Here is a 21,942-nt window from a genome sequence, read left to right on the forward strand (position 1 = left end):
ACCTGAAGAGGTCATGATTTGACCCCAGTTCCCAGTTGTTTTGAAAGCACAAACTTTGTCTGAATTTGGAATTTCAGTAGATACTGTGCTGTGTGCAGTTCCCCCCCCCACCCCCTTAGACATTTGAGTCTAAAATAGCCTACATGTAGAAAACGAACACTGGAACAACCGTTGAGTGGTTGTTAATCATCATCGTGCATCCCTCTACATAAGCATGGCATTTGATGCAGTTTATGATTGTTTCTATGAAAACTATATTGGGCTCCTCCTGGTGGTCTCCTGTGTGTATTTTGTCCCTGCTATCTGGGATCCTTGGAACGTCGGTCCGCCCCCCCAGATAACCAGTAGACCTAAGCAATATAAACATGATTATAACAGCTGAATGGTGGCCAATTGAATGGCAACATTACAGAATAAACACATTTAAAGAGTTTCAAATGAGAACTCTTATTTTTACAAATATTAGTTTTGCCCCAGGAAGTGCTTGGCCGTGTTCTCGCGTATTTACAAACATTAGTTTTGCCCCAGGAAGTGCTTGGCCGTGTTCTCGCGTATTTACAAATATGAACGGGAACAGATGATTGTTTTGGAAGAGCAGCTGACTAGCAACAAACGCGTGCTGTTCTTCGACAATTGACCCGACATGACTGCTGCCAGACCGCTTGAGATGGAGCGGCCAAGGCACCGTCCGTTTCTGATCGGTGTTAGCGGAGGAACTGCCAGTGGCAAGGTCGGTAAACGTTAACTAGCTACATAATAATAGCTATCTAGCTAGCTGTCTGGGTAGCTAGCTAGGTCGATTCAACAAATCAGTAATGTAGCCAGCTAACGTTAGCTAGTTTTCGTTTTTCCTATGAACTGAAAGCAAAACACTGAACGCGGACACATCAGGATGTCACTATTAAATTGTCTTGTTTTCTGTCTGTCTGACAGTTTTGAAATGTGCCAGCTACTTCACTCTGCTATGGCTATGCCCCAACCTTATCAAAAAACTCAAATTATGTTTCTTATTTTTAGTCAACAGTATGTGCAAAAATCATGGAGTTGCTGGGCCAGAATAAGGTGGACCATCGTCAGAGGCAAGTGGCCATCATCAGCCAAGACAGCTTCTACAAAGTCTTGACACCTGACCAGAAGGCCAGGGCACTCAAGGGCCAGTACAATTTTGACCACCCAGGTACTACAGGCCTGTATGGATATTGTAATAACATAAGTATAATTGTTGTAATTAACATACTCTATCAGGCACTTATCACTCACTAGATTACATTCATTCAATTAATTCATGCATTTACATCAAGCAATGGCAAATGTTCTTCTAACTATAGCTACAATGTGAAAACTGTAGGTTAACTTAAGTAATCATTATTATAAACATAAAATAAATGCATATCTGGGTGGAAAAAGTGAATAAACGTTGAAATGTTTATTACAGATGCTTTCGACAACGAGTTGATGTACCAAACCCTGAAGCATATTGTGGAGGGGACAGTGGTTGAGGTGCCGACATATGACTTTGTCACACATTCGAGGTGAGGTAAACACTCCATACGGAAACATACCACGGAAATGCCCTTTTTGAATTCAGACAGACCCTACACATTCCAGACCTCAGATTGTTGACTCTTGAACATGACCTTTGACCTAAGATGTCTCTAACCCAGCTCATCTGCAAACACACCGAACAAAAATATAAATGCAACATGTAAAAAAGTATTGGTCCCATGTTTCATGAGCAGAAAATGTTTTAATAAAATGAACACGCACATCAAGCTTATTTTTCTAAAATGTTGTGTACAAATTGGTTTACATCCCTGTTAGTGAGCATTTATCCTTTGTCAAGATAAAGAATCCACTTGACAGGTGTGGCATATCAAGAAGCGGATTAATCAGCATGAACATTAGACAAGGGCACTCTAAAATGTGCGGTTTTGTCACACAACAAAATGCCACAGATGTCTCAAGTTGAGGGAGCGTGCAATTGGCATGCTGAATGTAGGAATGTCCACCAGAGCTGTTTTTAAAAATGTATTTAGCCTTTATTTCACTAGTCAAGTCAGTTAAGAACAAATTCTTATTTACAATGACAGCCTACCAAAAGGCAAAATACCTCCTGCGGGGATAGCGGCTGGGATTAAAAATAAATAACATATAAATATAGGACAAAACACACATCACGACAAGAGAGACAACACAACATTACATAGAGAGAGACCTAAGAGAGAGAGACCTAAGATGACAACCTAGCAAGGCAGCAACACATGAGAACAACAAGGCTTTACGGCAAAAGCACACCATGCGATTATTTGAGGACAGCGCCCCGCATAAAAAAAACATGAAAAACATATTTCCACCAGGCAGGTGTGACACAGCGATATAATAAATGCCTTACCTTTGAAGGTCTTCTTCTGTTGGCACTCCAAAAGGTCCCAGTTACATCACAAATGGTCCTTTTGTTCGATAAAGTCCTTTATATCCATAAAAACTCAGTTTAGCTGGCGCGCTTCACTCAATAATCCACCCAGTTTCCCTCCATCAAAATGCATACAAAATGAATCCCAAACGTTACTAATAAACTTGTCCAAACAAGTCAAACAACGTTTATAATCAAACCTTAGGGAATAGTGTGCTAAACACTGAAAACAGACACCAAGCCATCTATTAAATTATTGGCTTGTTTTCTTTCTGTCTGTCTGACAATTTTGAAACGTACCAGCTATTTCACTCTGCTATGGCTATGCCCCAACCTTATCATCAAACTGAAATTTTGTCTCTGATTTTTAGTCAACAGTATGTGCAAAAATCTTGGAGTTGCTGGGCCAGAACATTTACGTACCCTAATACATAAATAAACAATACAATTTAAGATGGAGAATCGTTATTGTCTTTGACAGAGAAAAATACAGAAGAACGCGCTCTCATTCACGCGCTTGGAAACACTACAGCCAAAATGGGAGCCACCTAGAAAAACTACAATTTCTGGCTCAGAGCTTCCTACTGCCTGAGCTGTTGTTGATGTAAATTAAGAAGAGCGTGGTGCTTAGGATTGAGCCTTGGGGTACTCCCTTTGTGACAGGCAGTGGCTGAGACAGCAGATCCCCTGACTTTATACTTCCTATCTTCTTTGAGGTAGTTAGCAAACCAGGCCAAGGACCCCTCAGAGACACCAATACTCCTTAGCCGGCCCACAAGAATGGAATAGTCTACTGTATACAAAGCTTTGGCCAAGTCAATAAAAATAGCAACACAACATTGCTTAGAATCAAGGGCAATGATGACATCATTGAAGATCTTTAAGGTTTCAGTGACACATCCATAACCTGAGCGGAAACCAGATTGCATACCAGAGAGAATACTATAGACATCAAGAAAGCCAGTCAGTGGATTATTGACAAGTTTTTCCAACACTTTTGATAAACAGGGCAAAATAGAAATAGGCCTTTAACAGTTAGGATCAGCTTGATCTCCCCATTTAAATAAAGGATGAACTGTGGCTGCCTTCCAAACAATGGGAACCTCCCCAGAAAGGAGAGACAGGTTAAAAAGATCGGAGATAGGCTTGGTGATGATAGGGGCTGCAACCTTAAAGAAGAAAGGGTCTAAACCCTCTGACCCAGATGTTTTTTTGGGGTCAAGTTCCAGGAGCTCCTCTAGCACCTCGGACTCAGTGACTGCCTGCAGGGAGAAACTTTGTAGCGGGGCAGGGGAAAAAGAGAGAGGAGCATCTGGGATAGTCGCATTAGAAGGGGTGGGAGATGAGGAAATTTTGGGCGGGCAAGGAGGCATGGCTGAGTCAAATAGGAATCCGACAGAGGGGATCAAGCTGATTCTGTACCATTTCACAGAGGCCAGTTCATAAAGGAAGGCTTGCTCATTAAAGTTTTTTATCAAGCATCTATGACAATCAGAACAGGTTGTTTCACTGAGCAGCCATTATGAAAACAGGCTGTAAAACAGTGATCACTTAAGGTCATTACAGAAAACATCACACTGATAACTATCAGGATTATTTGTGAGGATAACATCAAGAAGAGTAGCCTTTTCTGGGTGTTTGGAGTCATACCTTGTGGGACTGGTAATAATCTGAGAAATATTTAGGGAGTCCCATTGCTTTAGGACTTGGTCAGGTGGTTTAAGCATGTCCCAGGTTAGTTTACCTAGCAGGACAAATTCAGACTTGGTGTAAGGGGCCACGTTTAGGGCAGGTAGGGTACAGGAGAGCGTTTAGGGCAGGTAGGTTACAGGCCGGTGCTGATGGACGATAGCACCCAGCAGCAGTCAACAAAGAGCTATTTGAAAGTTTAATGCTTAAAACCAGCAAATCAAATTGTTTGGGGACAGACTTGGTGGAGAACACCGAGCACTGAAGGTGATCCTTGGTAAAGATTGTCACTCCCCCACCTTTGGAAGATCTGTCTTGTGAACAAAGAGCCGCCCCATGGTGGTGGTGGGGTTATGCTACGGGCAGCCATAAGCTACGGACAACAAACACAATTGCATTTTATCGACTGCAATTTGAATGCACAGAGATACCGTGACGAGATCCTGAGGCCCATTGTCGAGCCCACTGCCGCCATCACCTCATGTTTCAGTATGATAATGCACGGCCCCATGTTGCAAGGATCTGTACACAGTTCCTGGAAACGGAAAATGTCCCAGTTCTTCCATTCCTCTTATACTCAGACACCAGTCACCCATTTGGGGTCTGGACCGATAACATGTTCCAGTTCCCGCCAATATCCACCAACTTTACACTTCTTGAGGTGTACGGTGGTCACACCTACCTTTTAATTTGTTAAGGTATCTGTGACCAATGGCTGAATATCTGTATTCCCAGTCATGTGAAATCCATATATTAGGGCCTAATGAATTTTTCAATTGACCGATTTCCATATTTGAACTGTAACTCTTTGAAATTTTTGCATGTTGCGTTTTATAGTTTTGTTCAGTAAACATACCAATCATGAGAGTTTGTCTGTGTATAGATTGTGTCATTGTGTGTACTAAATGTGTGTGTTCCAGGCTGCAGAACAGGATAACAGTGTACCCGGCAGACGTGGTACTGTTTGAAGGGATCCTGGTTTTCTACTCTCAGGAAGTGAGGGATATGTTTCACATGAAGCTCTTTGTGGACACAGACTCTGATGTCAGACTGTCTCGCAGAGGTACTACTGACACACAAATTAAGAGGATGTACCATCTATAGATTGTCACGTGCACTTCCATACCCATACTTCACTCGAGCATCTTGGATATACATATGTCACGTCTTGGTCCTGATCTGCTTGTTGTGGATTTTACCTGCAGTTCTGCGGGATATGAAGAGAGGCAGAGACCTGGAGCAGATCCTCACCCAGTACACCACGTTCGTTAAGCCAGCCTTCGAGGAGTTCTGCTTGCCTGTAAATGTCCAGCGCTGCCACACTTAACAATACACAAACAGATACTGGACACGAATACATTATCAATAGGCCCAATTATATACACAATATGACACATTGATTTACACAATGAGACGTCAATGAGACGTTTAAATGTGACTCAATTACAAAACTGTCAAGGCAAAGGGTGGTTACTTTGAAGACTAAAATACATCATATATTTGGATTTGTTTAACACGTTTTTGGTTACTACATGATTGATTCCATAGTTTTGATGTCTTCACTATTATTCTACAATGTAAAAAATAAAGAAAAACCCTCGAATGAGTAGGTGTGTCCAAACTTTTGACTGGTACGGTATATTCTGCTCAAAATCCGGTCTTTTCAGAGAATTCGCTACCAAAATGAGATTGATAATGGTTATTTTTTTCCAGACCAAGAAATATGCAGATGTCATTATTCCTCGAGGAGTTGACAACATGGGTAATAATAACACTCATGAATCATGAAGAACCTCCATCCCTCTCTTCTTCCCCTTCCCTCATATTAATCTGCCTTTCTCTCCGCAGTGGCCATCAACCTCATTGTGCAGCACATCCAGGACATCTTGAATGGGGACCTCTGTAAGTGGCACCGTGGAGGAGCAGTCAACGGGCACAGCCGGGGCTTCAAGCGGGCCGCCTCGGAGCAGGGGGACCTGGCCAACTTCCCCCCAGGGAAGAGGGTCCTACTAGAGCCCAGCAGTCGCCCCCACTGAGACAAAAATCAGTGTTTACTGTCTGTCAGTCTGTCTACTATATATATGTGTGTGTGTTTTGTAGTATGTATTTAGAATTGAGGGTTGATGCTTTTACTGACTAGGTTTGGGAGAGCTGGGGGGGACTAGCTCCTGTAACTCACCTGCAGACTGCAGAGCATCCAATCAGATAGGGAAGCCTTGAGAATACATCCAAGATAATTCATTAATATATCACTGATATAGATATCATGAGCAGGTATGACAACTCTTTTTAATTTTTAAAAAATTACTCCGTCTTCCATGTGTACATTTTTAGCCTGCAGTGGTTTGACTACCTCCGGCTGCCATAGGAGTGAGATGGTGGAAAAAAAAGAAGCTTTGTTTTGATTTTGGCTTTGTTTGCTGCTTAAAATGTGTTATATTGCACCTGAACATGTGGAAATCAGATAAGTACAATATTTATCACCTAATGTGTAGGCCTGTTTGGATTGTGACATATTTGCTGGAACATCCCTTGATGCCATGGTAAATTCATGCCTTGTGAATTTATTTTTTAAAGCATTTTCCTAATGACCATGATATTTAAGAAATAAAATACGTTCACTATCAGAGGCTTGTGGTTATTTTTTACCCTAATGTGCGAGCACAACAAGCCTCCCATTGACATCAATGCACGGTAATGTAAAAGTTACGAGTGCAGATCTTGTTGGGATTTGGCCCATAACGAGGAAGTAAGTAGCATAGTATGACAAACCTCTTCCATTCAGTAGAGTAGTAGATGTAGAGTATAGATGTATAGAAACAGAGCAGTTTTATTGGAGTTGGAAAGCACAGTGTGATGAGTTGAATGACACCATTATTCCAAAGGAATAATGAATAACTACAGCACACAATGGACTGAGGAACCCAGACACACACCCCCCCTTACTGGGACACAGGCCTGGTTGCCTGACAGTTCTCTTACTCAAACATGGCACATGATGACAGCATCTTTAGTACTTCTCTTTTTGTGGGTTTAGTTTTTTGCTTTGCTTTATTTGAGTGCACATTTGTATGGCACTTCTCTTAATAGACAATCCTTTTTAAGAACAAAAGGAGCACTGTATATAATAAATCATAACCATATATGATTCATAATATTAATAATAATACACTCTTGTTACAAGTCTAGTCCCTTTGTGGTCCTCCACCTCGCCTAACCCCTCAAATGTCCATTTCCAAAACCACATTCCTGCCCAGTCAAGTCTGCATTGTGACAGAGTTCATGGCAGAATATAGTCCGGAATACTGAGGATTCCAAGGATACAAGGAAGTTAAGTCAGGAGAGGGAGCAGTCGGGACTGACCCCAGGATGGCCCACACTCTGTAGGGCGAGGGAGACACGCACGTTTATACATTCAAATGGGAGAGGACAGGGAGCAGTCTCTTCAGTTGTTTGACATCTCCACCTCCTCTCCTTATATGAAGTCCTCTTCTCCTTGGCACCAGTCTTTCTCCTACCGTTGGTTAGGAATTTGTCTCCTGCCAACTGCAGTTCTGGGTGGAGAGAATCCAATGTAACCCCCAGTCATAATCTCCCCATAATCTCCCAGTGTATTTGAGCAGCGCAGAGTCACTGTAAACCATGGCAGTCTTTTCCGCCCTACTAGCCTACTGTATATCCTCTGGTCTGGTCCAGCCCTAGTCAGTCTTTCTTCCCCTGTTAGTGAGGTCCAGTTGATTGTGTCCATCCTTCTATCCTTTCTGTCCATCTGTAGCACAGTGGAGGTCCCTCGGCGAGCCCTGGCTGTGGTCTCGGGGGCCACGCCGCACCGCTAACCCCCCCCTTCCTAAGTCTTCTCCTCGCGCTCCGTCCGCCGCCGGGTGATGTTGCGAGGCTTGATCTTCAGTGAGAGTTCCCACAACGCCTCCTCGGCCAGATGGTCGCTGAAGTCGTTGAAGAAGCAGACTATGTCGTCGTTGCGCTTCAGCTCGTAATGCCTGGGGTGGGTGGGAAAGACAGAACGAGTCGATCAAAGAGATCCCTATGTCTTTCCATGACTGACTGACCAGGTGAAAGCTATGATCCCATATTAATGTCACTTGTTAAATCCACATCAGTCGGTGTAGATGAAGGGGAGGTGACAGGTTAAAGAAGGATTTTTAAGCCTTGAGACATGGATTGAGTATGTGTGCTATTCATGTGTGCCATTTCTACACTGCTGGGTTTTTCAAGCTAAACAGTTTCCTATGTATCAAGAATGGTCCACCACCCAAAGGACATCGAGCCAACTTCACACAACTGTGGGAAGCATTAGAGTCAACATGGGCCGGCATCCCTGTGGAACACTTTTGACACCTTGTCGAGTCCATGCCCGACGAATTGAGGCTGTTCTGAGGGCAAAAGGGGGTGGGTGCATCTCAATATTAGGAAGGTGTTCCTCAGTGTACACGGTCAACCTTCTGTTGTATGGGGGTTAACATGGAGGTTGTAATGTACACTGTGGATCACTGCTTACCTCGTGGGATAATTATTGTAGTCTTATTGAATTACATTAAATATAACATATTCATCTATCATAATGTGAGGTTACCACACTGTCAATCTGTTTGGAGTTTTGTGGATGCAGTTCTACTCACACTTGTCCCCTCATATCAAATGGGTCTCAATGGGACTTACCTGCTTAAATAAAGGTTAAATAAAATAAATACTCACACTTGCTGGAAGCGCCTCATGCTGTCCAGGATGTTGAACTGCTGCCAGCGCTTGGAGAAGTTGACCTTCCCGTCGATGAGGTCCGGGTTCCCCAGGTGGACGAAGGTCAGGTCCTGCAGGATCAAACCACTGGAAAAGGAGAGAAGAAGAGAAATGGAAGAGATAGAGGCTAAATATAGACAAACAGTCCTAGGAAGAACAGGCAAAACACACAAACACTTTCATTCAACATTACCTAGCTCAGTTGTACATGAAACACAGACTTACAGGTATGGGATGCACGGAGGCTCCACGTAGGCCAGAGCCGCCCGGTAAGCTCTGAAAGACGACGAACTGTCAATCAACGTACAGTATTCCTCCAATCCCTGTGAGAGAACAAGTGTGTTATACCCATAGCACACCACGATACCGGAGTATATTAAAAGTGAGACTCCATAGAAAGTATTGAAACACGAGTATGAATATCTAGATCTCTCTATGTCAGACTTGATCCACTACTGTCTGACTCACCTCTGAGGTCTGTTTCTGCCACTCCAGCCTGCGGATGGGGGCCGAGTCCAGGGCAGACAGTATTGCCAAGTACGAGTTGAAATTGTTCAACTTCCGTAAGTGCTACATGGGAAAAAGAAAAACAGGACAAGAACAGTTGTCCAGAGAGTTAATCATCAACTAAATACACTAGTTAAGAGGAAGAGCTGTGGTTGTATAAATGCCGAGATTGGTTACCTTCATGATCTTGATGAACTTGAGGAGCAGCTTCTCTCGGTCCTGGCCTTTCTCCTGCTGAATGATTAGAGAGCGCACCCTAGAGGACAAACAAAGTGTTGCGTGTGAGAGAATTAGAATCTGAAAATACTTGGAATCAGTTACAGAACCCATTGCCCTTAATGGTTGGGGTCCGCTCACCAACCAAGAATTCACAAAATGGGACAAACACCAAATTGAGACTCTGCATGCAGAATTCTGCAAAAACATTGTGTACAACACAAAACACCAAATAATGCATGCAGAGCAGAATTAGGCTGATACCCGCTAATTATCCAAATCCAGAACAGAACAGCTAAATTCTACAACCACCTAAAAGGAAGCGATTCCCAAACCTTCCATAACAAAGCCATCACCTACAGAGAAATTAACCTGGAGAAGAGTCCCCTTAGCAAGCTGGTCCTGGGTCTCTGATCACAAACACAAACAGACCCCGCAGAGCCACAGGACAGCAACAGCAACACAATTAGACCCAACCAAATCATGCAAAAACAAAAAGATAATTACTTGACACATTGGAAAGAATTGACCAAAAAACAGAGACAACTAGAATGCTATTTGGCCCTACACAGAGAGTGAACAGTGGCAGAATACCTGACCACTGTGACCAACCCACCCCTTTAATGAGTAGGTGTTCAAACCTTTGACTGGTACTGTATGTTTCCCATGCGAATAAAGCCTTTTGAATTGAACTGAAAGCGAGATGGTGTGTGTGTGAGAAAGTGAAAATGTGCCATTGTGAGATGTTGACTGGTCATTACAAAGCCAGGTGATTTATATGGTAATGCATAGACAGGCTGTATGTATAGGCTCAGGTCCAGCTCTCACCAGTAGCTCATGTTGTTAAAGTGCTCTGTGAACTGAGTCAGATTCGGACTCTTCTCCTCATTCTGCTCCTTGGCCCAAAGCAACACCTCAGGAATCTATCAAAATAGAAAAAAATAAGGAGAGATTTGAGTTAAATCAGTCACTGGAGCAGAATGTCAATTTCTCTGCAGCGAAGGTGAAGAAAAGCAGAGATAGTTAGTGGCTCTCTGGTACCTCAATTTTGTAGAACAGTTCTGCATCCAGTAGTGTGAGCTGATCGGCAATCTCATGGCTGCGGAAGTCATGCAGCGTTCCGGGCCTGGAGTATACACAAACAAGTTATGTCCTTCTATTCTCGTGAACCTAAAATCAATTTCCATTCAAAATCCTTTTTTCCCTAACCCCTTACCCTAATTCTAACCCTAAACACTAAGCTTAGAATAGACAATAAAATACAAAAAAACATGGACAACCCTTCAAATGAGTGAATTTGTCCATTTCAGCCACACCCGTTGCTGACAGGTGTATAAAATCGAGCACACAGGCATGCAATCTCTAGACAAACATTGTCAGTAGAATGGCCTTACTGAAGAGCTCAATGACTTTCAACGTGGCACCGTCAGAGGATGCCACCTTTCAAACAAGTCAGTTCGTCAAATTTCTGCCCTGCTCAACTGTAAATGCTGTTATTGAGAAGTGGAAAACGTCTAGGAGGAACAATGGCTCAGGCGACAAAACAGGACTGCCGGGTGCTGAAGCAAAAAGGAAGCGCGTAAAAATCGTCTGTCCTCGGTTGCAAAACTGACCACCGAGTTCCAAACTGCCTCTGGAAGCAACGTCAGCACAATAACTGTATGTAGGGAGCTTCACAAAATGGGTTTCCATGACTGGGTAGATAACACACAAGCCTAAGATCACAATGTGCAATACCAAGTGTCGACCGGAGTGGGTACCAACAAAGCTAAGTGTCGAATGAGGCAATGCCAAGTGTGTTTCCTAAGGCAATACCAAGTGGTACAAAGCTAAGGCAATGCCAAGTGTCGACCGGAGTGGTACAAAGCTAAGGCAATACCAAGTGTCGACCGGAGTGGTACAAAGCTAAGGCAATACCAAGTGTCGACCGGAGTGGTACAAAGCTAAGGCAATACCAAGTGTCGACCGGAGTGGTGCAAAGCTAAGGCAATACCAAGTGTCGACCGGAGTGGTGCAAAGCTAAGGCAATACCAAGTGTCGACCGGAGTGGTACAAAGCTAAGGCAATACCAAGTGTCGACCGGAGTGGTACAAAGCTAAGGCAATACCAAGTGTCGACCGGAGTGGTACAAAGCTAAGGCAATACCAAGTGTCGACCGGAGTGGTGCAAAGCTAAGGCAATACCAAGTGTCGACCGGAGTGGTACAAAGCTCAGGCCCCTTAGTTCCAGTGAAGGGAAGTCTTAACAATACACCGTACAATGACATTCTAGACGATTCTGTGCTTCCAATTTTGTGGCAAATAATTGGAAGCACAGAACATTCCGAACACCTTTGGGATAAATTAGAACGCCAGGCCTAATCGCCCGACATCAGGACACGACCTCACTAATGCTCTTGTGGCTGAATGGAAGCAAGTCCCTGCAGCAATGTTCCAACATCTAGTGGAATGCCTTCCCAGAAGAGTGGAGGCTGTTATAGCAGCAAAGGGGGGACCAACTCCATATTAATGCCTATGATTTTGCAATGAGATGTTCGACAAGCAGGTGCCCACACATATTTTTAGTCATGTACTATAGCTCTCGTCCTCCATGAGACGTGGGAAATGTCCCCCACGAGGGAGAATGTTCCTTGATTTCCTGTCCTTGTGGATAGAATAACCAACCCACCCACATACACAAATGCAAGAAGAGGTCCCATACTCTCCTGACCCTTGACCCCGTGTTGACCCCTACCTGGCGGACACACCCCGGGCGGCCAACGGCTTGAGAGAGTTGGTGCAGCGCAGCAGCTTCTTCTGCTCCACCTGGACAACGGTACGTTTAGAATGACAATGTATTTGACCTGCAGTAGATCGTACGGTGCCTTTCATGTCCAAAGTAATGTGAACCAGAAAACAGACCTTGTCCAGGATGTTCTTGCGGAGCACGCGGGCCAGGCTCAGCTCGCCGTTACACACCAGCCTGAACACCAGGTCCATCAGCTGCTTCAGGATGTCCTCGGTCATCTCCACCAGACTGGGAGGGAAGAAACGAGAGAGAGGAAAAGAGCAGGGGACAAGTGAGGCAACGCCTCAACATCTGGCCATCACCATCCATCACTGTAATATACATGTGTTTAATAACGTGCCAACTAATCCTGTAAGACCAACTTGACAATAAATAAATCATTCCTTCAAAATGTCTTCAATCTGGCTACAGGCCAGAAAAACAGTTGCAGACCCTTTGTTGGAGTAAAAAGCCATTTGTGGGCCATCCATACTCACCACAGCTCATCCACCACTCGAACCAGCACAAAGAAGGTGTTCTTGCTGACCCTCTTCTTAAATGTGTCTGGACTGTGACAGAACCTGGTATATGTGCTTGGTGGTGAAGGAGAATATACGTATTCTCAACTCTTTCTCCTCAATAGTAAATGCACACATTTTCCACTGCCTTTTCCAACACACACAGTATCTAGCCATCGAGACACTGGAGGCGACCAGCGCGTCCGAAAGGATATCTGTAGTGCAGCTTCTTAATGAGGTCCTCTGGGCTAATGAATGTCCTGTATGTGGTCAGGAAGGCTTCACAGTACAACACCAGATCTGTCGGGGAGCAGAGGAGAACCGCTTTAAGTCTGAGGTCGAGAACTAATGATGGATCCTATGAACTTTAGAAAGCATGGAGAGGGGACATTGAATAGATAGGTAAATAGGTAATCTCCATTCTGACAGAACGACCTGGAAAACAGGAATGTTCTATCTATCGCGACATATATCTATTTTATAACTGTTCACGTCAGAGTGAAAAGGAGTAATATACTGACAGACAATTTAACAGACAGAAAGTGTAAATCGGATCCCGTCCAGTATGAAAACACCCACACACACCCACACACATACACAGCCTGTGCCACTGACCCAGACCCACAGTCTAATGGGGGCTGCTGTCAAACTGTGATAAATGCGACCTACCTTTGCGTTCCGTCTCTGTGGCGTGGACTAACAGAATATCCCCTGATCCAGCACGCACGTCAGGACCATCATCATTCTGAGAGAGAGAGAATGAGAAAGACAGATGGAGGGAGAGATGAATAGATGGAGGAAAAAGAGCACGGGGGGCATAGAGGGATAGAGAGAGGGGGGAGGGGTGGGGTAGAGAGAGAGAGAGGGTTAGGTAGAGAATTGATGAGGATTAGGGCAAAAATGCAGTCTAGCCCAAAATGCAGCTCTCTCCTCTCTGTCCATGCTCACCCTCCCTCCCTTCCAGCCCTGCACCAGCTCCACTGACGAGTGAGTGAGTGAGAGAGAGAGTGAGAGAGTGAGAGAGTGAGAGAGTGAGAGAGTGAGAGAGTGAGAGAGAGAGAGAGAGAGAGAGAGAGAGAGAGAGAGAGAGAGAGAGAGCTGGCTGGCATATGCAGGACACAGGCTGATCACACAAGCTGACAGATCCCCAACAAAAATACCCTTGTTTACCGCTACAGCTGTCCTTTGTTGTTTAATCAGACCTCCCTTCTCTTATCCCCTTTCCTCCCTCCCTCCCACCCTTTCCTCCCTCCCTCCCTCCCTCTCTCCTACCCTTTCCTCCCTCCCTCTTACCTTTCCTCCCTCCCTCTCTCCTACCCTTTCCTCCCACCCACCCTTTCCTCCCTCCCTCCTAACCTTTCCTCCCACCCTTTCCTCCCTCTCTCCCACCCTTTCCTCCCACCCTTCCCCTCTCCCTCTCTCCCACCCTTCCCTCCCCCCTCCCTCCCTCCCTCTCCCACCCTCTCTCCCACCCTTTCCTCCCTCCCACCCTTCCCTCCCTCCCTCTCTCCCACCCTTCCCTCCCTCCCTCTCTCCTAAAAATCCCTCTCTCCCACCCTTCCCTCCCTCCTACCCTTTCCTCCCACCCTTTCCTCCCACCCTTTCTTTCCTCCATTTCTCTCCCACCCTTTCTTTCCTCCCTCTCTCCCACCCTTTCCTCCCACCCTCTCTCCTAACCTTTCCTCCCACCATTTCCTCCCTCCCTCCCACCCTTTCTTTCCTCCCTCCCTCCCTCCCACCCTTCCCTCCCTCCCACCCTTTCCTCCCTCCCACCCTTCCCTCCCTCTCTCCTACCCTTTCCTCCCACCCTTTCCTCCCTCCCTCTCTCCTACCCTTTCCTCCCTCCCTCCCACCCTTTCTTTCCTCCCTCTCTCCCACCCTTCCCTCCCTCTCTCCTAACCTTTCCTCCCACCCTTTCCTCCCTCCCTCTCTCCCTACCCTTTCCTCCCTCCCACCCTTTCTTTCCTCCCTCCCTCCCACCCTTTCTTTCCCCCTCTCTCCCACCCTTCCCTCCCTCCCTCTCTCCTAACCTTTCCTCCCTCCCACCCTTTCTTTCCTCCCTCCCACCCTTTCCTCCCACCCACCCTTTCCTCCCTCCCTCCCCCTCCCACCCAACCTTTCCTCCCACCTTCCCCCTCCCTCCCACTCTTTCCTCCCTCCCTCCTACCCGTTCTTCCCACCCACCCTTTCCTCCCTCCCTCCTACCCGCCTCCTCCCACCCACCCTTTCCTCCCTCCCTCCCACCTTCCCTCCCTCCCTCCCACCCTCCCAACCTTTCCTCCCTCCCTCCCTCCCTCCCACCCTTTCCTCCCTCTCTCCTACCCGTTCCTCCCCCCACCCTTTCCTCCCTCCCTCCCACCCAACCTTTCCTCCCTCCCTCCCACCCAACCTTTCCTCCCTCCCCTCCCACCCAACCTTTCCTCCCTCCCTCCCACCCAACCTTTCCTCCCAACCACCCAACCTTTTCCCTTTTACAGCTGTCCTTTGTTGTTTAATCAGACCTCCCTTCTCTTATCCCCTTTCCTCCCTCCCTCCCACCCTTTTCTCCCACCCTCCTAACCTTTCCTCCCACCCTTTCCTCCCTCCCTCCCTTCCCTCCCCCTCTCTCCTACCCTTTCCTCCCTCTCTCCCACCCTTCCCTCCCTCCCACCCTTCCCTCCCTCCCCCTCCCACCCTTCCCTCCCCCCTCTCTCCACCCTTTCCTCCCTCCCTCCCACCCAACCTTTCCTCCCCCCACCCAACCTTTCCTCCCTTTTACAGCTGTCCTTTGTTGTTTAATCCCTCCCTTCTCTTATCCCCTTTCCTCCCTCCCTCCCCTCCCCTTTCCTCCCTCCCCCCTCCCCCTCTCCTACCCTTTCCTCCCCTCCCTCTTACCCTTTCCTCCCTCCCTCTCTCCTACCCTTTTCCTCCCACCCACCCTTTCCTCCCTCCCTCCTACCCTTTCCTCCCACCCTTTCCTCCCTCTCTCCCACCCTTTCCTCCCACCCTTCCCTCTCTCCCCTCTCTCCCACCCTTCCCTCCCCCCTCCCTCCCTCTCTCCCACCCTCTCTCCCACCCTTTCCTCCCTCCCACCCTTCCCTCCCTCCCTCTCTCCCACCCTTCCCTCCCTCCCTCTCTCCTACCCTTTCCTCCCTCTCTCCCACCCTTCCCTCCCTCCTACCCTTTCCTCCCACCCTTTCCTCCCACCCTTTCTTTCCTCCCTCCCTCCCACCCTTTCTTTCCTCCCTCTCTCCCACCCTTTCCTCCCCCCTCTCTCCTAACCTTTCCTCCCACCATTTCCTCCCTCCCTCCCACCCCTTTCTTTCCTCCCTCCCTCCCTCCTTTCCTCCCTCCCTCCCACCCTTTCCTCCCTCCCACCCTTCCCTCCCTCTCTCCTACCCTTTCCTCCCACCCCCTTTCCTCCCTCCCCTCTCCTACCCTTTCCTCCCTCCCTCCCACCCTTTCTTTCCTCCCTCCCTCCCACCCTTCCCTCCCTCTCTCCTAACCTTTCCTCCCACCCTTTCCTCCCTCCCTCTCTCCTACCCTTTCCTCCCTCCCACCCTTTCTTTCCTCCCTCCCTCCCACCCCTTTCCCCCTCTCTCCCACCCTTCCCCGCCCTCCCCTCTCTCCTAACCTTTCCTCCCTCCCACCCTTTCTTTCCTCCCTCCCACCCTTTCCTCCCACCCCCTTTCCTCCCCCTCCCCCTCCCCCCTCCCACCCAACCTTTCCTCCCACCTTCCCCCCTCCCTCCCACCTTTCCTCCCTCCCTCCACCCTTTCTTCCCACCCACCCTTTCCTCCCTCCCTCCTACCCGTTCCTCCCACCCACCCTTTCCTCCCTCCCTCCCACCTTCCCTCCCTCCCTCCCACCCTCCCAACCTTTCCTCCCTCCCTCCCTCCCTCCCACCCTTTCCTACCCCTCTCCTACCCGTTCCTCCCACCCACCCTTTCCTCCCTCCCTCCCACCCAACCTTTCCTCCCTCCCTCCCACCCAACCTTTCCTCCCTCCCTCCCACCCAACCTTTCCTCCCTCCCTCCCACCCAACCTTTCCTCCCAACCACCCAACCTTTCCTCCCTTTTACAGCTGTCCCACCCTTTAATCAGACCTCCCTTCTCTTATCCCCTTTCCTCCCTCCCTCCCACCCTTTCCTCCCACCCCCTAACCTTTCCTCCCACCCTTTCCTCCCTCCCTCCCTCCCTCCCTCCCCTCTCCTACCCTTTCCTCCCTCTCTCCCACCCTTCCCTCCCTCCCACCGTTCCCTCCCTCCCTCTCTCCTACCCTTTCCTCCCACCCTTTCCTCCCTCCCTCTCTCCCACCCTTTCCTCCCACCCTCCCTCCCACCCACCCTTTCCTCCCCTCTCTCCCACCCTTCCCTCCCCTCTCTCCTACCCTCCCCTCCCACCCTTCCCTCCCTCCCTCTCTCCTAACCTTTCCTCCCACCCTTTCCTCCCTCCCTCTCTCCTACCCTTTCCTCCCTCTCTCCCACCCTTTCCTCCCACCCTTTCCTCCCTCCCTATCTCCTACCCTTTCCTCCCTCCCTCCCACCCTTTCTTTCCTCCCTCTCTCCCACCCTTTCCTCCCACCGTTCCCTCCCTCCCTCTCTCCTAACCTTTCCTCCCACCATTTCCTCCCTCTCTCCCACCCTTTCTTTCCTCCCTCCCTCCCACCCTTTCTTTCCTCCCTCTCTCCCACCCTTCCCTCCCTCCCTCTCGCCCACCCTTCCCTCCCTCCCACCCTTCCCTCCCTCCCTCTCTCCTAACCTTTCCTCCCACCCTTTCCTCCCTCCCTCTCTCCTACCCTTTCCTCCCTCCCTCCCACCCTTTCTTTTCCCTCCTCCCCCACCATTTCTTTCCTCCCTCTCTCCCACCCTTCCCTCCCTCCCTCTCTCCTAACCTTTCCTCCCACCCTTTCTTTCCTCCCTCCCACCCTTTCCTCCCACCCTTTCCTTCCTCCCACCTTCCCTCCCTCCCTCCCTCCCCCTCCCACCCAACCTTTCCTCCCACCTTCCCCCCTCCCTCCCACCCTCTCCTCCCTCTCTCCTACCCGTTCTTCCCACCCACCCTTTCCTCCCTCCCTCCTACCCGTTCCTCCCTCCCACCCACCCTTCCTCCTCCCTCCCTCCCTCCCTCCCACCCTCCCAACCTTTCCTCCCTCCCTCCCTCCCACCCTTTCCTCCCTCCCTCCCACCCTTTCCTCCCTCCCTCCCAACCTTTCCTCCCTCCCTCCCACCCAACCTTTCCTCCCTCCCTCCCACCCACCCAACCTTTCCTCCCTCCCTCCCACCCACCCAACCTTTCCTCCCTACCACCCAACCTTTCCTCCCTTTTACAGCTGTCCTTTGTTGTTTAATCAGACCTCCCTTCTCTTATCCCCTTTCCTCCCACCCTGTCCTTCCTCCCACCCTCTCTCCCACCCTTTCTACCCTCCCTCCCACCCTTTCCTCCCTCCCTCCCACCCTTTCCTCTCTCCTTCCCTCTTGCTATTGCTACATCTGACCTTGCAGAGTGGGGACCACCATTTCACACAAATCACACACACACAGACTCTCCTGCCTGTCAGACTGCACCAAACAGAAAAAAGGAAAATACATTTTAATGGAGAAACGTGCCCTGCAGTTCCTGAGAATTTCTTCTAGAGGTCAGTAGTGGACTGAAAGTTCTTATTTGTAGTCTTTTGTTTCAGCGTCTCACTAACATTATGTATCATGAATACCTGGGGCCACGCATTCTTAAAAGGCTTAAAACGGATGACGAACTAGTTTTGAATAAAAGTGTCCGCTAAATGGACTATATTATATTGTTATTATGAATAGAATCCCATTGAAGGAAAGCGCAGTAGCCAAAGACAACCACATACTTTTCTCTATACGATGCTTAGCCAATAGACATTGGTGGTAATACTGTTAGTGCCGTAGTGAGGGATACTTTACCTCTTGTTTTAGTGTAATCCTGGACATGATCTCTTTGTGGTCAATGAGAGAGAGCTCATCCACTTCCTCATCACAAGGCGCAGAGTCTGTTGACTTCTGCCTCCTAGACAGACAGACAGACGCGCCATTAGATCAGTGTACCTGGATTTATATACATAGAAATAGAATGACTACCTATAATAGAATAGTCACCCATGAAAAATGTTCCATTCAAATTGATGAATGGACTTTGTCTCTTCTAATAATTCTCTCTATGCATATAGAATTGGTCATTAATCAGTATCCATTTAATTCAATTGGCGTTTAATCTTCTAGGATTTACCAGATCAAGTAATGACGTAACGGCTGAACGGGGAGAGTGTTTATGCAATGTAACCCTAGTGGTAACCCCGTTACCTGTCCTTGTCCAGAGCCGCCTTGCTATTGGAGGAGGGCATCTGTGGAGAGGAGTCTTCAAGGACTTCGTCAGCAGAGTTGGGCTCCTGTTGGGGAAGAGTGTCAAGGTAGGATGAGGAGCAGGACACATGGAACACCAACACATCATGTACACAAATGCAGTCTTCATAAAGTAACTGTTGGCACAGGTAGAATGGAACAGGTAGAAGACATTAACCACTGATACAGAATCAGATCTTTGATCATCCCCCTAATGGTTACTGTTAGGATTGTGGGTAGAATGATTTGATCCTAGATCTGTGGTGAGGACATAAACTCAGCAAAAAAAGGAAACGTCCTCTCGCTGTCAACTACGTTTATTTTCAGCAAACTCAACATGTGTAAATATTTGTGTGAACATAACAAGATTCAACAACTGAGACATAAACTGAACAAGTTCCACAGACATGTGACTAACAGAATTGGAATAATGTGTCCCTGAAAAAAGGGGGGGGTCAAAACTCAAAAGTAACAGTCAGTAGCTGGTGTGGCCACCAGCTGCATTAAGTACTGCAGTGCATCTCCTCCTCATGGACTGCACCAGATTTGCCAGTTCTTGCTGTGAGATGTTACCCCACTCTTCCACCAAGGCACCGGCAAGTTCCCAAACATTTCTGAGGGGAATGGCCCTAGTCCTCACCCTCCAATCCAACAGGTCCTAGACGTGCTCAATGGGATTGAGATCTGGGCTATTCGCTTGCCATGGCAGAAGACTGGCATTCATGTCCTGCAGGAAATCACACACAGAACGAGCAGCATGGATGTTGGCATTGTCATGCTGGAGGGTCATGTCAGGATGAGCCTGCAGGAAGGATACCACATGAGGGAGGAGAATGTCTTCCCTGTAACGCACAGCGTTGAGATTGCCTGCAATGACAACAAGCTCAGTCCGATGATGCTATGACACACCACCCCAGACCATGACAGACCCTCCATCTCCAAATCAATCCCACTCCCGAGTACAGGCCTCAATGTAACGCTCATTCCTAAGTCGCTCTGGTTAAGAGCGTCTGCTAAATGACTTAAATGTAAATGTAATAAATGCGAATCCGACCATCACCCCTGGTGAGACAAAACCACGACTCGTCAGTGAAGAGCACTTCTTTGCAGTCCTGTCTGGTCCAGCGACAGTGGGTTTGTGCCCATAGGCGACATTGTTGCCGGTGATGTCTGGTGAGGACCTGCCTTACAACAGGCCTACAAGCCCTCAGATCAGCCTCTCTCAGCCTATTGTGGACAGTCTGAGCAGTGATGGAGGGATTGTGTGTTTCTGGTGTAACTCAGGCAGTCGTTGTTGCCATCCTGTACCTGTCCCGCAGGTGTGATGTTTGGATGTACTGATCCTGTGCAGGTGTTTTTACACGTGGTCTGCCACTGCAAGGATGATCAGCTGTCCGTCCTGTCTCCCTGTAGTTCTGTCTTAGGCATCTCACAGTACGGACATTGCAATTTATTGCCCTGGCCACATCTACAGACCTCATGCCTCCTTGCAGCATGCCTAAGGCACGTTCACGCAGATGAGCAGGGACCCTGGGCACATTTATTTTGGCGTTTTTTCAGAGTCAGTAGAAAGGCCTCTTTAGTGTCCTAAGTTTTCATAACTGTGACCTTAATTGCCTACCGCCTGTAAGCTGTTAGTGTCTTAATGACTGTTCCACAGGTGCATGTTCATTAATTGTTAATGGTTCATTGAACAAGCATGGGAAACGGTGTTTAAACCCTTTACAATGAAGATCTGTGAAGGTATTTGGATTTTTACGAATTATCTTTGAAAGACAGGGTCCTGAAAAAGGGTCCGTTTCTTTTACCGCTGAGTTTCTGATCTAGGTTGAGTGTTACTTACTCTGAGGCAGAGTGGCAGCTCCCCGTTGGCCTGGCTGGATGAGTACAGGTTGACATACTCACCCTCGCCACCCTCGTCCACACTCTACGTGAAGAGAAGAGGGACGACCATGGAATTAAACAGAACACATTTTATCTCTATGGGGACAGCAAGCTCAGAGGTAAGATGAGACACGGAGAACCACTTCCACTCAACTACATTGTGTTGTATGGTTTCTACTGGACGTAACTGTCAATAATTGGCCACCAGGTGGTACTGGTGATTAGTGTTTAGTCTGTACAGTATTTCAGTAACATTTGTGTCTGTTACACATGATAGTGAATAGGAGAATAGAGTCACAAGGTAGGGTAATAAAATAGCCTAAATATAAGGTCTGGGAGTTAGATTTGTCTGTCTTGTCTGCCTGCCTGCAAGCTCACCACTGTCGAGGTGTGGAGGAGAGAGTCAGTGAGAAGAGAAGTGGTCTCAGAGGAAGGAAGACAGACGGCCACAGAGCCCAATAGGTCGGTCAGGGAACAGTCGGGCCCATCCCCGCTGCCAGCCAATAGGGTGGCATTGGCCAAGGCGACCTGGTCCGAGCTCTGCGATTGGTGGAGAGTAGGAAGGGAAACCAGGAAGAAGGAGAAAAGAACAAGGTAAAGACAGCAGATAGGATCAGGTCAAAGCTGAAAAGGAAATGAAGTTGAAAGTCTCCAGCACCTCCTAAGCTTCTACTAACTAATGTAATTCAACATACTATAACAATAAATGGAATGATATCAACCTTTCTATGCCTTTCACATAGCCAAGAACACACCTGAACATACAACACACCGAAAGCAATTATTTCACCATAAACACCACCAGATAAAGGTATATTTACAATGCACAAATGTGTGTGTTTGTGTGTCT

General features: G+C 47.9%; 2 protein-coding genes across 8 annotated transcripts in view; one reads left to right on the plus strand and one right to left on the minus strand.

Moving 5' to 3' along the window:
• The first annotated feature begins 538 nt into the window (after window positions 1–538).
• Window positions 539–6,729, plus strand: LOC124016616 (uridine-cytidine kinase 1-like). Its single transcript, XM_046332147.1, has 7 exons — window positions 539–730; window positions 1,018–1,177; window positions 1,436–1,532; window positions 5,023–5,165; window positions 5,308–5,402; window positions 5,816–5,864; window positions 5,951–6,729. The coding sequence occupies exons 1-7, from the start codon at window positions 644–646 to the stop codon at window positions 6,136–6,138; spliced, it is 819 nt and encodes a 272-aa protein (XP_046188103.1). The 5' UTR covers window positions 539–643; the 3' UTR covers window positions 6,139–6,729.
• Window positions 6,730–6,914: 185 nt separating this feature from the next.
• The window catches only part of LOC124016614 (rap guanine nucleotide exchange factor 1-like), a 94,505-nt gene continuing 79,477 nt past the window's right edge, over window positions 6,915–21,942 (minus strand). For 3 of the 7 annotated variants that reach the window (XM_046332139.1, XM_046332141.1, XM_046332142.1), the window contains 16 exons: window positions 21,471–21,662; window positions 21,052–21,135; window positions 19,170–19,255; window positions 18,774–18,876; window positions 13,534–13,609; window positions 13,080–13,164; window positions 12,844–12,936; window positions 12,481–12,595; window positions 12,314–12,384; window positions 10,622–10,706; window positions 10,409–10,503; window positions 9,542–9,620; window positions 9,326–9,427; window positions 9,083–9,180; window positions 8,816–8,944; window positions 6,915–8,100 (listed from right to left, as the gene is read on the minus strand). In XM_046332139.1, coding sequence (XP_046188095.1) covers window positions 7,950–8,100; window positions 8,816–8,944; window positions 9,083–9,180; window positions 9,326–9,427; window positions 9,542–9,620; window positions 10,409–10,503; window positions 10,622–10,706; window positions 12,314–12,384; window positions 12,481–12,595; window positions 12,844–12,936; window positions 13,080–13,164; window positions 13,534–13,609; window positions 18,774–18,876; window positions 19,170–19,255; window positions 21,052–21,135; window positions 21,471–21,662 — 1,644 coding nt within the window. In that variant the 3' untranslated portion in view covers window positions 6,915–7,949. The remainder of the gene's footprint in view (window positions 8,101–8,815; window positions 8,945–9,082; window positions 9,181–9,325; window positions 9,428–9,541; window positions 9,621–10,408; window positions 10,504–10,621; window positions 10,707–12,313; window positions 12,385–12,480; window positions 12,596–12,843; window positions 12,937–13,079; window positions 13,165–13,533; window positions 13,610–18,773; window positions 18,877–19,169; window positions 19,256–21,051; window positions 21,136–21,470; window positions 21,663–21,942) is intronic. The other 4 variants (XM_046332140.1, XM_046332143.1, XM_046332144.1 and 1 more) reach the window with 2 other exon arrangements.

The sequence above is a fragment of the Oncorhynchus gorbuscha genome, linkage group LGY, assembly GCF_021184085.1.
Source record: "Oncorhynchus gorbuscha isolate QuinsamMale2020 ecotype Even-year linkage group LGY, OgorEven_v1.0, whole genome shotgun sequence".
NCBI lineage: Eukaryota > Metazoa > Chordata > Actinopteri > Salmoniformes > Salmonidae > Oncorhynchus > Oncorhynchus gorbuscha.

What these genes read in the sequence shown, in the direction of transcription:
- LOC124016616 (XM_046332147.1), top strand. Translation starts at nt 644, where the DNA reads ATGACTGCTGCCAGACCGCTTGAGATGGAGCGGCCAAGGCACCGTCCG. An exon ending in GACTTTGTCACACATTCGAG is followed by an intron (nt 1,533 to 5,022) that starts GTGAGGTAAACA and finishes TGTGTGTTCCAG; the next exon opens with GCTGCAGAACAGGATAACAG. An exon ending in TGTCAGACTGTCTCGCAGAG is followed by an intron (nt 5,166 to 5,307) that starts GTACTACTGACA and finishes TTTTACCTGCAG; the next exon opens with TTCTGCGGGATATGAAGAGA.